Source organism: Spea bombifrons, chromosome 10 (assembly GCF_027358695.1).
Source record: "Spea bombifrons isolate aSpeBom1 chromosome 10, aSpeBom1.2.pri, whole genome shotgun sequence".
Classification (NCBI taxonomy): Eukaryota; Metazoa; Chordata; class Amphibia; order Anura; family Pelobatidae; genus Spea; species Spea bombifrons.
The window spans coordinates 29,446,227-29,464,795 of NC_071096.1; the positions used below are offsets into that span (position 1 = coordinate 29,446,227).

The 18,569-nt window shown below is 40.0% G+C and overlaps 2 protein-coding genes across 2 annotated transcripts in view; one reads left to right on the forward strand and one right to left on the reverse strand.

Annotated features, from left to right (window-relative positions):
- Positions 1-18,569, reverse strand: part of PSME3IP1 (proteasome activator subunit 3 interacting protein 1) — a 235,321-nt gene that overhangs the window by 20,540 nt on the left and 196,212 nt on the right. The gene's annotated exons all lie outside the window — the stretch shown is intronic.
- Positions 10,781-17,802, forward strand: LOC128467321 (receptor-interacting serine/threonine-protein kinase 2-like). The gene is made up of 11 exons (XM_053448921.1): positions 10,781-10,997; positions 11,701-11,854; positions 12,042-12,197; positions 12,496-12,629; positions 12,857-12,906; positions 13,237-13,410; positions 14,137-14,222; positions 14,694-14,741; positions 15,356-15,461; positions 15,948-16,097; positions 16,780-17,802. The coding sequence occupies exons 1-11, from the start codon at positions 10,846-10,848 to the stop codon at positions 17,073-17,075; spliced, it is 1,506 nt and encodes a 501-aa protein (XP_053304896.1). The 5' UTR covers positions 10,781-10,845; the 3' UTR covers positions 17,076-17,802.

Sequence of the window (18,569 nt, forward strand, 5' to 3'; positions counted from 1 at the left end):
ACAAACATGCCTGTTGCGATATTATCCTTAAACAAATGCAATAAAATGCATCCTGCTGGAAGGATACCCACCGTTGGATCTAATAATCAGGGTGATGATGTCATTCAGAACACTATCATAATAATTAACTCATAATATAACTAGATCAGGCACATCTAGGAATTACGTAATACATAATACGCATCATATCTCTAATAATATCGATAATAATATCTACAGTAATGTATATTGTACCTCCAGGTCCAGCATATATATATATATATAAAAAAGATTAGTGTCCAATGCAAGTTATTGTGAAGCTTTTGTGTTTACATTATTTGTCAATCTGTGTCTGCATGAAATAATAATATTTATAAATATAACAGATACATTACATTCAGTTACCTCTCCGGACCAGTCACGTCAAGAACTCGGTTTAAGTTCCGGAACTTCAGGAAGCTTCTGGCCAATAAGAGTAAGGAATGGATTAACGGCAGACACAACAGCCAATCAATCTCTCGATACGGCCGTTAGCAGTTACTATGGAAACACAGGCAAAGTTGTCAATGATTCCGTGTAACCGGAAGGAATAGGAGGGAGAGGTTGAGGGGGGGCTGAAGGATAGATGGGAGGGAGAGAAATGGTGAAGAGAGGGACCAAGGCAGGGAATGGCGGGAGCAAACTACTGAACTGTCCGAAGAGGGCAGGAACCTGACTAGAAATCATCCTGGAAACAGACCTTGGAGAGATATAAACAGCATGGTGTCATAGAGCATACCACCCAAGTGTCACCTTTTAGGACCCAGTCTCTTTGTACCCCTATCCTCCCCTCATGCCCCTGTTTTCTGGGAGCTCAGAATATTTGAAGGGTATTAGGCTGTCAGTGTTCTACCGCCCTACATGTCACAATAATGTTTATAGACACACCATGACGTGTTTATAAATACATCTGAGTGAAGAATACACATTATACTTATTTTGTAAATATTTTGCTCAACCACATAAATAACTACCAATCAGTTGTAAAGTCAGAGAAAATTCCTTCTGCAACTTCTGTCTGTATGTCCCCCGGGTTGTAAAAAAAATGGGGTGTATGGCAGACAGGATTATGTCTAATGATGGAGAATTAATGGTTTTTGTACCCGAGAGACTGGAATCTTATACCGGATTTTCTGGAATCACATAGGGGTAAAAAGGTGATGTTCAGGACCAGATCCAAAGACATGGGAGACCACGAGCTGGAGCCCCTCGATATACCATTTAATATATATACCATTTAACCATTTAATGGTTTAATATATACCAGAGAGTTAATCCAAAAATCAGAAGATTTGAAAAGTTTTAACCCAGAAAATAAATAATTATCAGAAAGAGAAATAAAATCAAATGAATTAAAGCCAGCAAGTGTGAATACGAACACAGAGACGTCGCATGCTAACAAACTCTAGAGTACAAACCTTTGGCTTACTAGAAACTATTCACTTCATCTCCATACGTGATTTTATGAAAATAGGAGACCCGGCTGATTATTTCCCATTTTTAATATGTTACAGATCCAAGTTAATGGGCATCTCGCTCACTACATAAGCTTAGTAAATAGACACATGGACCTTAAGCATGGCGGCTTCAGTAGGGGGTGAACTCATCGATAAAACCCCCGCAATGTATAGTTTTATTATTAACTTGTATAGTTTTTTGGGTTTTTTTGTCGGCTGTCTTTACATACATTTAGTTTACACCCTAACTGGTTAAAGGGAACTACCGTAGTCACCGATGCCAAAGAAGTAAAGAGACTTGTGTCTTTCATGAGAATAATTGATTTTACTCTTAAAGGGGATCAGTTCATTCAAACCTGGATAAACATGGAATGTGACATCAGATAAGAATTATTTGGCCCAATTAGGCCGGCAATGTATTCCTTCATGATATGAATTATACGGTCAGGTTTAATCATCGTATCAAAGTGTAATCATAAACCAACAGAGCCCCCATATGGCAAAACAAAATATTGCAACAAACAAACAAAGCCAAAAAAAAAAGACCATGTTTTTTCATTCTTGTACAAAAAATGATGTCACATCCTTTCCCGGAAGTGGAGGGCAGCACAAGGAAGTGCAGAGGTGCTGGCGCCATGTGCCTCAAGTTTACCCAGTGCCCTTTCTGCCTTCGTCCCTGACCTTGTTAATGGTAAAGTTGGACTTATCCTACTCGCCATAACCCATGGAGGTGTTCCACCGTGGACCTTAGATAACAGCCATACTTCAGTGATGATGTCCAGGGCAGAGGACTGCATTCTGAGATCATAAGGAGCAGAAGTTAGAATGAGGAATATGTTTTGAAAGGAAGCCTTATCTATATATAACTTTGTTATTATTAGAACTGGGATTTTATGGGCTTTACAATCATTTAAGCAAATTCTTTATTTTCTACAAGGGTCTTTTATTCAAGCAGTGAGGGTTAGAAGGCTGCGTTCTTGTAGCAAGTTGTAATCCCACCAATATTAGCAGTGGAACTGAACCCTGCGGCTGATCCTTCAACAAGCAGAACTCATCACTTCTTTAGATGAATAGACATGATCCGCTTTTCAGATTACACAGCTGGCTCATGAGCCACTGCCTGTCTTGACCTGTCTTAACTACAATTGCTTCCCCTGATACCCCACACATTATGGAATATAGGGGTATAAGAATAAAGGGGTGATTTGCATTTTAGTGCATGGGGGAAAGTCCCTGAATGGTATTGTTTGCCCTCTGGGATGCACACTGAATAGAAATAATTCCGTTACTAGTACTCTTTCCCTTCTCCTTTGGTGAAATATCATACTGCTGCATTTCCAAAATCTTGTCTCTGTAATCAACAGCAATAAAAGGCAAGTCTGTGTAATAATTTCCTTCCCTTTTTGAAACCGACAATCACAAGCTAAGTGTGCTGATGCGCATGCAGAGTATAAGTGATCAATGTGCATCACAACGCAGACAGCGTTTGGGGTAGGCAAAGGAGCAAATGGAGGTGGTGGGGTTCTGAAGAACAGGTCCATGAATTTCCAAGGGGTACAACACCCATAAGTGTACATGAGACCTGGAGGGTCCCTTTAAAATGCCCTGTGTAAACCAGACAGGGAAATTCAACAATTCTTTTTTCCGGTTTATTGAAGGTACTGCTGTGCTATTTCAATGCTTTTTTAAAATACAGGATGTGACTAAAAATCCAACCTTCAACTAAACAAATTGTATTTTGGTTTTATTCAGGCAAATAATGGTCTGTTGGTCTTGAAGCCAGTCTTTCCAGTTCCCTTCTTAACACATAGTTTCCAACGGCCTTGCCGGCAACACATGCGTGAGTCTATCTACCATAGTTTTTAGACGATGGCGGAACAAGTGTGCAAGGGAATCAACTGAGCTTCTACTATTACTAAAATTACACAACTGGACCACGAAACAGGACTTTCAGAGAAGTTGGCATTTGAGTATTTGAATGTAACTATATATAACAGAACTGTGAGCAGAACATACGCTACCGTTCAGAAGTTTCGGGTCAATTAGCTGTTTTCGTGGAAAACAAGGACATTTCTAGCTGTAACATAATTGCAAAAGGGTTTACCAACAATCTGTTGGCACTTTAAACTTGGATTAGGGAACGCAACGTGCCATTAGAACACAGGAGTGATGGGAGTGATAAGGGGCCTCTGTACGTCTATGAAGATATTCCATTAAAATCAGCCATTTCCAGATATAATAGTCATTTTCAACATTAACTCCATCTGCGCTGTATCTCTGATCCATTTCATGTTGTTTTAATGGATACCATTTGCTTTTAGAAAACAAGGACATTTCTAAGTGACCCCAAATGTATGAATGGAAAAGGAGATTGTCTGTAGAGCGATCCTCCTCAACTTTCTCTAATGGAGGAGTGATTCCATGTGACCCAAGTTCCTTCTTTTGAGTCCTAATATAGACCGCCAGCAGATTCCGCAGCGCTGTTACAAAAGGGGAGAATACAAAATTACCAATACCATTAAAACAAAATGCAAAAGTGGCAATAACACTGATATACGTCAAACAAGTACAGAAGGAAAATATTCCTTAACATAGAAGAAATCGATCTAAAATATGGTTGGCTTTTTACCTGTGCCTAAAGAGTAATGATTTTTTCCACCGATACTTAATGCACTTTTAATACAAGGTGAAGTATTATAACATAATATTATGGACTGTTAATAACTGGGTTAACACATAGCCTTAATTGCTGAACAGTAACACTGATTAGTAGGGGTTAGACTTAGTTTGAAGTCATGGCATTGCTTTGAGGGAAGTGTTTGAAAGTGATGGTGATACCTGGTAGTTATATGCCATAAAGTTCTTATTTCATAATTGGTGGTCACATGCGGTAACTCATGACACAGAGGTCATATCTGGAGTCAGTTCCTGAATACGCTGAGCCAGCGTTAGTGGGAATCGTTGCAAAATATGGCTGATGCGAATTAGCAGAGACTCTAGGAAGCCAAAATACTACGAAATAACCCATGATTACCAGAAAGGATATCCATGGGATCCCTGTGTAGGCAAATTAATTATTATCACAATACCTATGTGGATGTATTTGGTCATTAAATTAAATACTGGAAGGTGAAAGCGTACATACGCAGTACCACGACTCCTGAAAACCTGCCATTTACAGTGTCTAGAGTGACTACCTAATAATGCTGCTGAAAGGATCGCAGATTCAGTGACGTAGTCTATACATCCCACACACATACTAATGAGCCAAGTCTTTATGTTCAAAACACACCGAAGAGACATCAAAGAGCCTTGGGCCAGTCTTGTAGGTGTTTCTCAAACAGGTATGTAGTATGGCTTTCTCCCCATTTAGAGGAAAGAAAATGTACTTCATGTGGATGGAGCAACAGGTGAATCAGTAAAAGATGACAAAAGAAAGGGCAGTGGTGTTCCTGTTATTACTTTAGTTACCGATTGATTAAAAATGTAAGAAAACCGATCTAATAAAGAGGATAATAATGGAGGGGTTCTATAGTCTACTTGTCAAAGTTTTGACGACTCTTAGAGATGTAGGTGTAAGTGATGTGCATGTGCCTTACTTTAATGGAAATCCATGTTGCATTTATCCTTTGACGGGTCTGTATGTCTATACTGTAGCCATTTGCTTGGTCTACTCATAGCCATGATATGACTTTAATAATTACACCTGGGAGATGATGATTCCGTGATCCTCAAATAGTTGGTTCCAATGTTCTGATTCTCTTCCTTAGCAAATAGATACACTTTTGCAGTTAAATCTTTGCCTTTAAAGGTCCTTTGTTCGGATTCGGTAAACTCCCTAGCGTCTCGATTATTATTTTGTTCAGGTTCAGCTGTTCAGTACTAGATTTACCCGGTTTTGAGTATTCTACAGGAATGTCATTTAACAGCGTTCTCTGTTACTCTTGGTTGTTCTTTCTGACACCCTGCACTCTGATATTGGTTATTTATTTAGTTTCAGCTGTGGACCCATTTGGACTCATGGCAGGGCCAGCCCTACTTCTGGGCCACTTGTCTGTGCTTGCCCGCCACACTCAAAACAGTTAGCTCACTCCTGCTCTCCCTTACATGTACAGAGATACACCGATCAGCCACAACATAATGACCAGTGACAGGTGAAGGGAATACACAAGCGTAAGGATCTGAGCGACTTTGACAAGGGCCAAATTGTGAACCGGCAACAGGGTTATGGGTGGGGGAGTCTGACCCGTGTGGTCAAATCCAACTGGCGAGCTCCTGTAGACCAAATTGCTGAACAAGTTAATGCTGGTTGTGATAGAAAGGTGTCAGAACACTTCGTGCATCACAGTTTGTTGTGTATGGCGCTGTGTATGGCGCTGTGTATGGCGCTGCGTAGCCTCAGACCCGTCAGGATCAGTTTGATCAATCAGGTGTTTTTTGCTGAATAAACCAAATATTTAAAGCCTCTATTACTGACCTTATCCCATGCCTGCCATGGCTCTTGCTGAGGAATGGCGTCTAGGAGGTCATCGGCCTGCAAAAATAAACTTTACAACACTTTCACGTTGAACAGACTTACAAATTCCCTTTCCCAACCACAGTCGGAGTCAAGTCAGTAGAGAAAGAAGCCATGATGGAACTAAACAATGACACCATTACTAACATCACGGAGCGAAACGTTTATTTCCGTGTTTGTTATCTTCCGTGAAATCGATTTTCGTGTTTTAATAAACTGTTTTAATGTAAAAAAAAAATGTTTTAAATTTCATATGAGCCTTGTCTCTATTCTGGAAAATACCTAAATGGAACAATTAAAGAATGAACAGTGACATTCCTCCGGGCCACTGCTGACGTACTTGTTTCTTTGTAGGGATATTCCCTGGGTCCTTACATCAGACCTCAGCGTTGACGGTTCTGCATTTCCACTGCTGTATGATACCCAAAAGCTTGTCAATAGTTAATTATTTCCCGATCTCGATTCACTACCGCTGGAATGTGGAAAAACTTCCTCCTTCTGAGATGATAGATTAGCATCTGCTAACCTGTCTGATACCAGTCTCTCGTTCTCCGTAAATACTAGCCGTAAGGTATCTGGAAACCAAGTGCAACTTCTTTTACTTTACTGAGAGGTTTGTAAGTGAACAGCCTCCCGGCAGAAGTGGTAGAGGGTAATAAAGGAATGTAAACGAGCATGGGATAGGCATGTAGCTCTTGAATAGCAAGAAAACCAGGCAGACTAGATGGACCATGTCTGGTGTTGAATAACATTTGTTAATAAACGTATGGATTTAACTGTAAATCCTACAGCGTAGATTCATATAATTGTATGTATAATTATATTGGCTGTAATTGCTCGGAAGTCCTCTGCGGCACGTTATTTATTAATCCACATCTGAAGCGTGTTGTTATTTATGGCAGCGTCTTATGATGTCACGCAGTATATATATATACGGTATATATATATACATATACATTGATCTTTGATTCTAATAAGGTCTGCAGCCTTTCGCGGGCGTTTAAAGTTATCAGTGGCTGTAACATTCTTTTTATTATACTTTCCCGTTCCGCTGGGGATTACTGACACCCGTCACACTTCTTTCACGTGTGAAGAAAGAGTCCATAAGCTAACGTTAGCTTTTACTGCGTGATTTGTAACATATTGGTGTTGCAAGCCTAAATCACGTGATTTAGTTAAATGGGTTCTGCCTCTCTTCCCCGTGCAGCACTTCCCTTTTCTAAAGCACATTGCATTCATTGATCTTGCCCTACGCAGCGCACGTCTAGTCGTATTTTCTCCATACCCCTCTCATACCCTGGATACTTCACTTCTTTCAAAGGTACAGTTCTACCTACTCTGCTAAATGTAAGATGTTTGCAAATTAGGCACCATTCGACCCAAACCGAATACTACTGAATAGAATACCCAAACCCTCCCCAGAAATAATTCTTCTGTCATATAAAATGTTGCCTCATTCAAAAAAATTGTGCGTCATATAAGAGCTCAACTAATGTTTTGTTCTAAGTGGAACAGCACCTTTAAAATCATCAGATAGTATTGAAGAACACAGAACATCTTTTTAACTCACTTCACTGGAGCACATGAGAGTCCTTTTTCCTCTCAAATAAAGCTGTATAATATTATATTATATATTATATTATATTATATCATTATATTTATATAGCACCAACAATTTACACAGCTCTTCTTACAATACATATATTCAAGGGGTCTGACAAGACGAGAATTGACAGACTAAGGCGAACCGATACATTAGACAGAGACAGCCCTGTTCACAAGCTTACAATCCTGTTTCATATAGCACCAACATATTCCGCAGCGCTGTACAACATATCAGCTAGTACAACCCATGTTGAAACAATCCTTTTGAATACTCACACCATGACAATGTTTACATAATTAAATCTGTCCAATGAACCTTTCTCCCCGAGACACATTCTGTTAAAAAGTACAATTTAGTTACTCCGTCTCCGGGTTTATTTGGATCTGGTTTGGTTCTTTTAGTTGAATCTTGAATATGTGTCCCTTTAAATAAAAAAAAGAAAGACAGGAAAGCCCGAAAGGGGAATTCTGAGGCTGGGAGGAAGCGGAGGGTGTGTCGCAGCAGCTCGATAATGTGTGCGTGTGTGTGTATGTATGCTGTACTGGTACGCTCATTATGTTTCTCTCTGTCCACTGGGTTTACATCAGCCATCAGATGGCCTTTGTAACCGCACTGTTTGCCAGCAAAGGTAAATAAGGAAAAGAACAGAAAAATAACATTTTGGAAACAAGTGAGGTGGAATCGTGGCTTCCAGGACGGTCCTTAACAAGACATAGAAGATCTGTCTGGGTATGTGTTACGCTGGACATTGCTGACTGAGTTATATAGGTAGGTGAGCATTTCATTTGCTTTTTTTTCTTTCCTGGGCTGCAATAATGTAATGATTTGTAGTATACAAAATGTCAAATAATTGCTCAATGTATATATCCATATCCTATATATTTTGAAAGCTAAGCTCATCTTTCCACCAATTTTGCTGTTTTTAAATCTTGACTTTTTATATAGAAAAAATAATGATAATAATAATAGTAATAATAATAATAATAGCAAAAAATAACAGTAATAATAATAATAATAATCAACAACAATAATAGCTTCATTTTAAAAGACATTCTTACTCCCCCTTCTTTTCTTGACCATGGAGGGCTCATTAGTTTCCCAGCTTGCGATGGGTTGGTAGAGATCTCTGAACTCTCTCCACTTTGGCCCACGGCCCTAGCCAATGACTTAGGGTTCCACGTGGATCATTCAGTTCTACTGCAGTCATCTTTAAGACTAGTGTTGCCGTGGGGTAATCAGTTCATGACACTGCAACTCATTGGTGAGACTTTGCGTGCTGAAAAATTATCTAGGTGACATTAATCTCTGCGAGAAGTCTCCAATAACAGCAATTACCCTGCTAATAAACCGTGAAACAAGAACCCATGTGTTGTGTTTCTCACAATTGGATTTCCTTTTAATTCAAGCCCTCTGGGATAATCATTCCTCAAAAAGTAGACGTAACCTTCAGTAATTATACGTCTAATTGGAATCTGTAACCTGGGGAATGTCCGATTTGCAGACATTGTAGCTTTGTTTAGAAATTGAACCCTGAACACATTTAAATTGTGCATTTTTGGACAAAAACCTGGAAATAGCAAGTGGGAATGGTATAATTTAGTACAGTGACGTAGGCATAAGGCTATCGTGAATATCAGATTAGACCGTGGACCTGTTAAGGTTTCTGCAGCAGGATTTGGTGACCTAACTGGTTCTGCGTTGGCTGGTTATACAGTGCTACTATCTTATCGACCCCGCGTCACTGGCATGATGATGCTTTCGAAGCATACTTACTGTAGATAATCATTATATATTGTTACATTTCAAGTAAAATAAGTACAGGGATGGGTTTGGAAGTCTATACGCTCAACTGGTCCACTCACGCTCCACCAGTACACACTAATCCTCTGTACTGGCTACTTAATTATTTAATTTATTATTTTAATATCTCTGTTTGTGCAACAGTAATACGGTCTCAGACAGGGAAGAGGTCGATTATTGAATAAATAGGAGACACCCTATCACCTTGCCAGTGGCAAAGGTATTAACCTGGCTTTATGTTTGTACTCGGGATGTTGTGTGCTCCAGCATACTCAGACATCAAGAAAACAGACGGGCTAATGCTGAATACTTCTTCAAGACACTTTGTTAACACAAAAGGCTCTCAGTCATTCTGTACTCTGAGGAGTTAACGGTTCCATTGCTAGGCCATAGGGCGGAGGAGGACAAGTCATGGGATTTTGAAGTCATAGCTTGCAAGACCTGTACGCTTTCAGTTTTTGTCTATCACAGAAGCTGGACAATCAGGAAGCTGCTTGCATTTATTGACCCATGACTAATACGCTGTACATCCAGTTCATTACAAATCAAAAACAAAACAAAAAGATAATGCCTTCCCGGTGCTTTTAGAGACATATCTAGAACGGTACTGCTTCCTAAATCAAAACAGCTGCATGATTCATTCAAAGACTTCGGTTAATCAGTCACTCTTCACAGAAGGGCCCAGAGGAACCAAACTTGGTCAGATGTTCATCCCAAAGCAGGTGACCCCCTTGGACTATAAGTTAGAGATAAGTAATACTGAAATCGCCCAAAGGGCATTAAATAACCATTCCCAATAAACAGTAGGAGGTGATGTGCAGTTCTCAAAACCTACTGTTTGATATAATTAGACCACAAACACCCCTTGTCTGTCTACCTGGGATAAGTACCGTATATTTCCAATTCTCAGACATGGGAGAGGCACCGGCCTTGTGAAGAGCATGATACCCAAAGCATATGATGAGCATTATAACTACGGACCTGCTGTGCCCCTTGTGTGACCAGAGTGCCGGGTCCATGTACATTTTAATGAGCCTCTAGATCGTGATATCTGGTACTCTTGGAAGCTGTCTTGTTTGCCAGCTCTCCTTGAGCACCTGTTTTTTTAACAGTAGGTTGTAGATATGATATGATCAGCCACCTATAAGATGTTTAGATATCTAGGTGGACAGGCAAGATGTTAGACATGCTAACTCTGAAAAAGATAAATTGAATTAGGATTTACCAAGTTAGTTGGTCAATGGTGCAAACCTGCTAGACCATTGACAATTTTATTTCTCATTTTATGATGCAAATATCATGTTTTCTTCATCCTCTATACATGATGTCACATTGGATATTTTATTCTCTTCTTAGGTGTCCCTGTGTGTTCTAGAGTAATGCAGAAGAGTGCCTTCTAAACAAACTCAGGGGTCCATCCCGCTTCTGGCTCCTCATAACTAGCAGGAATGTCCAACAGCCAACCGTTGGTTGTAGACCTGAATGTGCGGACTTTCCAGTTAGTCCAGACAAGCTCCGAACTTGCACCCAGGGTTAGTTATGGTCGAGATGGCTCCTATGCCTTTTTGAAACTGTTTCCTTCTGATGGATTGAGCACGAGGTGAGCAGAGAGTTGGGCATAATAACAATGTTGGTTGCATCTATAGTTGTGGTGACCCCTATTCATTTTATATATTAAAAATATCCTTAGCTCTAAAGTGGAATGTTTTCAGGAATCTACAGCTCCTGACCTACCAAAGGACTATTGACGTGTGTGACAGTACTGTTATTTCTCTTTCTTAAATAAACAGCCGTGTAACTTGCTTCCCCTTTTGATGATTTGTGTTGCTGTGGTTTACGAGATAAAACTCTCCTGTGATTCTGCATGTTGCAAAAACGGAGAGTTGCAGGCTTCTCCGTTTCTGTTGATCTGAGATAATTCCTTCCTGGTAGAAAACTCTATAGCGACGGACAGTATTTGAGAGTTACTTAATACCTTGTATCCTTGTATGAATTTGTAACCTTCTTTTTCTGCAAGACCTTCAGAAGGACAGTCCAGGCTTGATGTAGAAGAACAGGACATGGTTCTATAACAGAACTAAGTGTCAGCGATAGTAACTGCGATAGTAACTGCACATAATGTAACGGCCATGTGTGTATAATGCATAAAAATACTTTGTCTTAACTTTTTTTAGAGCTTACCTATACAGACCTTTGGTATGAACAACGTTTATTAACATGGCTAGGAGTTAACTCAAGTCTAGAAACCACTTTCATGAATTAGCTTTTGCATTCCGTGTTTCTCATGTTATTTGTCCTCACAGGGCGTTCGAAGGAATTTTAAGCCATGTCGAAAAGCTCCGCCAGATAAAGTCTCAGCGCCTGGCACAGATATTTGGCGTGTATCAGACACCTAATACATTTGGCATTCTGACGGACTGGATGCCAAATGGATCGTTACATTCTCTTATTTACCAGGTGAGGATCCTTTCAGTCAACAGCAAATATTTCCAGGTTAATGTTGCTTGGTACACAAAGTAATCTAATGTCTGCGGCAGGACTTGTGTAAGCCCATAGTGCACCACTTTATTGTCACCCTAGAGGATAGATGTGTGGCATTTTGAAAGGTCCGTCCTTGCCACAAATGGTTTCTGTCTGGTTCCAGAGGGATCAGTACTCCATACTGCCGTTCAGAGTGTGCATCAGGATCCTGGTGGACGTCGCAGAGGGTCTGCACCATCTGCATAGCTTGTCTCCTCCGGTCGCGCATCAGGCACTCAAACCGTGCAACATACTAATGGATGAACAGTACAGAGCCAAGGTGAGGAGACATATCTTATACTATTTCTAGAAAGTAAGTTAAAAGAGCAAAACACATATATCAAGTTCTGACAACACACTACATGCTGATCCCTCACAATTAGATGCATGTTTGTATGTACATGTATGTATCTATATATATATATATACACGTTTATCTTCTTCTTGTTGCCCACATGCTCTTGTTCTGTGTTTCTAGCTCCTTACATCTGTCCCAAATAGGTCGGCAAAATATTTTTTTGCCAACTTATAACTAATGGTAGAAAATATGAAATAAACTGATATCTCTTTCTTTTCAGGTTTCGGATTTTGGATTGGCTTCAGTACGGAGTGCAGTCTCCACTTCCGATGATCCAAGTCACAAGCATAGGGTGTATCTGTCACCAGAGAGGCTCCAGGGCGAAGGACCATCTGTAGCAGATGACATATACAGGTTCGTAACCAAACAGGGGCGTTTCGGCTGTACTGTAGATGAGATGGGCACACACATTTGGGGTCCTCTGCTGCTCTCCTGGTCCTCTAACCCCCTTTATCTGCATCTGGGAGATCGCTCTGCATATACTCCTTGCTGTTTCGGCACAAAACGTTATGTATATTTACTCTTTATATTTTCTCTTATATTTGTTTTCAGTTTAATAACATTTTTTTGTTTTTGTTTAGCTTTGGGATGATTTGCTGGGAAATGTTTAGCAGACAGCCCCCCTTTCATGGTAAGTTATTTGTCCTCAAATTTTTAGTAACATGAACGTGCACATTGGGCCCTCACTGACTTCAGAGTAGGTGGAACAGCAGCTTTAAAACCCTTTGCCAAGAAATGTTAACAATGCAGGTGGTATTATAGCTGTTTAAGGTGGATAATAATACTCATCAGCATGGTTTGCTAATAACATTATACTCCACGTCGAGTTCAATGTGCCCTGTTCTCCACAATAATAATAATAATAATATATGAATAATAATATAATATTAATAATAATAATGCTGTTTTATATTTTAAAGCTTTAGCTGAAATGTTGCTCTTTGACTCCTGACTCCCATAGACAATGACAACCCCCTGAAACTGGAAACCTGTATCACGAGGGGCCTCAGACCACAGCCAGACATGAACACCCTGTTGACCGCTAGGGGTATCTCCCCAGCCCACCGCGCACCCCTGATGGAGCTCGTCAGCTGCTGCTGGCACTTGGAGCCACACATAAGACCTTCAATGAGAAGTGCGTTGTTGGTTTGCATTTGACAGAAATTCCAGTTAATATAGGCTTAGCCCCACTTTCTATACTACCTCGTTTGTCATAGGGCCATTTTGCTTTATTGATATCACAGCAACATCAGCAATGTGTTTGTGGGTCAACATTAGTATTAATAAGACCCCAATATATTAAAAACAGTAAATGGTATCAAAACCAATTTTAAACTTTGTTTTAATGTATTCAACCCAAGGAGGTTGCAATCTATTTTAGATAAAACAAAGTAACGCTGCCTCTCTTTGGTCCATTGGCGGACATCTGCCCTAAACCTTTGTCCCATAACAAAGATGGCTTTGTGTGTTGGACCCCAGCGTTTAATAATTACCGCGATGCAGTAAAATAAGTCACTTATGGGTGCCTGGGAAAAGATGAGTTTTCCATACATATACAAATCAAGAAAAAAGCGTATAGACGCCAACATTATGACCAGTACTTTAAAATGAAGAAATGCAACACACGTTAAATAACGTTTAATAACAATAGATCAAAAATGATTACTAAAGATCCATTGAGAATCTAGAATTCTATATATTTATAATCTTAATATATTGAAAGCAAGGCAAGAGCGGCAGAGATTAAAAAAAAATGGCCGAATATTATTTTTGCGATGGTGTCGCTCATTATAGAATAAATATTCCTTTTAATAGAATGATTAACCACCCTCTGGGTATATGGTCCTTTTTAACCCCTTAGGATGCCTTGACCACCTACAGACAATCCTCCAAACTATTCCTGCTGAGGCGATGGACAGCTCTGTTGACTTCCTACAGAGCAAACGGGTGAGAATGTTTCTTATTGGTGACTCTGGATTTATACACAACATTATGTGTTAGGGGAAAAAATACGTTTTAAGCTTAAGGGGGTAATATCATGGAAAAAGTGCTAATTATTATGTTTATATATATATATATATAATATAGAATTAAAATCACAGGAAGTTGTGTTTTTTCTGCAGATATGATGTCATCAATAACGTCATGCCTGATGTTATTTTTTGTAAACCGCCAACCTCGTTTATTTTGTATAGTAAATATAGAATTGGAACCTTTTCATCAAATAGAACATAAGTGCTCCCAGGTCAAAACATTGTTAAGCCGCCAGAAAAGTGCCAACCTTAGGGCAATTGCCATAGAAACCAGTTAAACGTAAGCATCTAATTATATTTGTTTAGCGATTACAAAGTTTGCCCTGCTTGGTATATCTTCTCAAAGCCAGTTAATGAAACTAATCGCGATGCCTGTTTATTTTAGACGACGGCACAGAACCAACCACTGGAATTCAGTATGAAATCGTTGGCTGTAAGTGGTTAATAATGTATTTTTAATTAAACGATGTACGGTAGTAATTAGCCTGATTCTGCATGTGCATCGTGGCACATGATGAAGGTTATTACTTACTCCGCGTAGCAAACAAAGTCTGTCTCAGCAAGAAGAAGAAAATATTTCATGAGTTCCAAGATGGAGTCATCAGATGTCGAGGGGTCCTGAGAAAACACGTAGTGATACCATCTCTACACATACAATGTTTATACACACAGTACACACTCCTCTGTTTTTACGTATATATCACTATAGCGACATAACATTATGACAGATTTCTTTTAATTCTCCTCCATCTTCCAGTGGTGACCTCCAGGTAGATGCATATGGCAGACTAGGAAGGGTTGCCTCTCCGATTCCTTTCTGGAGACCTCAGGACACATTTGCATTTGTGTTTTCCTGTTCATTGGAGACGCCTTTGGTCTTTTGTTTCATATCCAGATTTGTTAGATCGACATGAATCCAGTCCACTGAACTGGGTTCCCATGCACCCTTTGGTTATTGCGCTGTCTCTTCTCTATATAGCTTTCTTCGCGTTCCCAGACGTTTCACCTTCAACGTGTAACAAGGTCATTTACTTTATCTCCTTACAGCTTTCAATGACCAGCAACAGCAGCAGAAATCGCGCATGTAGCGAACCTACCGCGGGTTCAACCAATTCTTTAAACAGCACGGCCCGGTGTAAAGACCAACGAAGTGGTAAGAGAGAATTCTGCATTGTATGTCATGTATATCCTACTTATTAATCAACTCTGGCTATTTTACTAAAAAAAGTGGATTAATACGGTTGGCTTATTCATAAACTTGAGAAAAAACTTTATTTTTAATCTGATACTAGTAATGAAAAAGTGGACATGTTTGGTGGCTCAGTGGGGTAAATAGCAGTGAGACGATGCCTTGTTGTTGTGTATTTTTTGCTCTACATGTTATGTTTTCTGCATCTTGTGTCAGTTTGGTTAAATAAGCGATGAGGCTTTTCAAGAGCTTGAGATGGGCTTCATTTCTGCAGCCCACCGATCTCAATACAGTTCTCTAACTTTGGGAGTCAAATTGTTTTCCTCTTTAAAAATCCTGTAGTAAACAGTTAAAGGATCATTTAATTTCTCTGTAGGATATCCTTTCTGCCCAGGTACATTCCATCTACTAAATACGTTCCTTCTTTTCTTTATCTTCTTTATCTTGCAGCCACTCTTCCCTGTTTGCCATTACGGCAGCCTGTGCAGGCCAGCGGCCACTTACCCCTTGCTATTAGCCCCAAGTCTTCCGAAGCTCCTCGCCCTCAGCAAAGGAAAGCCTCTTGGACAAACAATTGCTCGAGCCAGATGCCAACTTCAGGTGAGAGAACTCATAGCAATCAGTAAAGCAATTAAAACGTTTCCGCACAAGTTTGACTAGATTGCTGTTAGGTGTAGATAAAGCCTATATAGTGAAACATGGAGCCTTCAGTGCTGGTAATACCATAGGCCACCAAAACTCCTGCAAGAAGATTTGAGGAAGAAGGCAAAACATCTGTAGAGTTTCAATGTATCTGTCAAGGAATCCAGGAACTCCAACACTGCTGGAGGAGACAAATATCGTTCAATTACAATGTTGTGATGTTGTCCCTTTTGCCACCACTGCTTATTTCTGGAGTAAGCTGAAGGATGGTCCTGCTCATCCCACCTGCTCAAATGCACATATTTTCCCCTAAAACAGTCCCGTAGGTCTGTGACGTACAACCCTGACGACTGTCAGAGCTTAAAATTGACCTACTTACAGACCTCTGTCCCTGACTTCATGTTAGGACCTCTGTCTGACAGGGCTACTTTATCACAGCTACAGACATAGTCATTTAGTTCTTTGAATTCCATGAAATCCTTGAATCCTTTCTGACAAGTATGTCGTGGAGTGTTCACTAAGTACAATATATCTTGGTAGCAGAGATGCAGCCTTTTTTACATGTTAAAATTGCTACCACTACATTAACTGTAAGACATGTAAGTTCTAAAACCCCAAACCTGTATCTGTACTCTTTCAGGTCCATTCAGGCATCATGTGGAAAATGGATACTTTACAAGAATGCTGATCACAAATAGAGAAAAAATCTTGAATTGCTTGACAGAGGGAAGGCTGAACCATCTTTTAGACAAACTAAGGTCCAGTAGGATTTTTTGTAGCGCAGACTGTGAGGATGTGGAGGCAAATAAAACACTAACAAACAAAGCTCGGATGTGCCTAGACATCTGCCATCAGAAAGGCGAGGAGGCATCAATGTTTCTCTTGCAGATCCTCAGATCTTTCAACGTGTGCTTAGAACCCCGAAACCCGGCATGAAACAAGGACATTCCGAGCTGACACTTTGTAATAAGGTTTGGTTTTGTGACTCCAAAAGCCCTAGAAAAGGCTGTATTAGGGATTGCCAGCCTCAATGCCACCCTTCTGAAGACATCAGCACCAAAGGTGTTTAAATACTGGAAAGAACCGTTCAGGATGGATCCTGGTCGTGTGTATTCTGGTCAAGGACAATGCGGAAGCTGGCCAATGTGTCCCTTCATCCACAGCAGCATTAAGAACCTCACACACGATGGAATGGACTCTTGTTCAGGTTCTGTGACCAAATGATTCAGTGATGTCCACGGCAAACAAATGGACCAGGCCCGTGGAAGCATGGAGACCCAAATAGACAATTCTTGTCATGTCCAACATAGTCCTGGCACTCGCTTCAGGTGCCAGCTACCAAGATGAGAGATAATTCACAGAATTGTGGCCGTTTCCTTTTTTAGAAACACCTCTCCATCTCTAAATGTTAAAGTTCTCTAACGCTTTGTAAATAATACATACATGTATGACTTTTGATAATTACTACCTTTTTTCATATTGTTTTGTACAATGTAAAATACGATACTTTACAAATATATGCATATGTCAACAAAGTCTTCCTAACGGGTAGGATGCCCAGCATAGTTAGTGAAAAGGTTTGCGAGGCAGAAATCAAGAACTGAATATATATCACCTTGTTTAAATATAGATTCATGGCAATAAATCTGTGCGGATGTGTGGGTATGTGAGTTGTCTTTACTCAGTTGTGTCATTAGGGGGCACCAGTGATCTGTCTCTGGAGTCGCAGTAGCTGTAGGTTTGGTTCTGGCGACGCGTTCTAAAAGAGAAAAGCAACATGTGTCATAACATATTAGAAGATAGTAAATATCACGCGTCCTGAACTAGAACAGAATGTGTATATCCCTGCGGAGGAGAGTCAATAGAAGGTACAACACTAGGGTTCCCAGCTCTCATGACTCAGGAACCCAAACGTATGTTATCTAACTGTACCACCAAACTATATATATATATATATATATATATAGATATATATATATATATCTATCTATATATATATATCTATATATATATATACAATAAGTGCACATATAAGAACATGGATGTTCAGCTGCAACGTAGACATTGTGAGTTGCCGACACGGAGGAGAACTTGCTCAACGTTCAATTCTTCCACTTCTTCATTGGGTCCTCGATCAGAGGACATTTGGCACGTATGGGTTCTGATAGTATCGCACTGTTCTGCTATACTGCAGAGTTTCTATGGGATCTGCTAACTATTTACACAGCCAACAATCCTCTTTGTGTTGTTGGATAACCTGCCAGTTGCTCTGCTGGTGTTTGCTTTGTTGCGGAATTCCTGTGCATAGAGATCAGTGAGCTCTGGTTAACCCTGCGAGGTATACCGCTCATTCCTGAACGTACACGCTAATATTAACACACCGGCACAGAACAAATTGTGTGCGTTATGACAATCAAGTGATTCATTGTT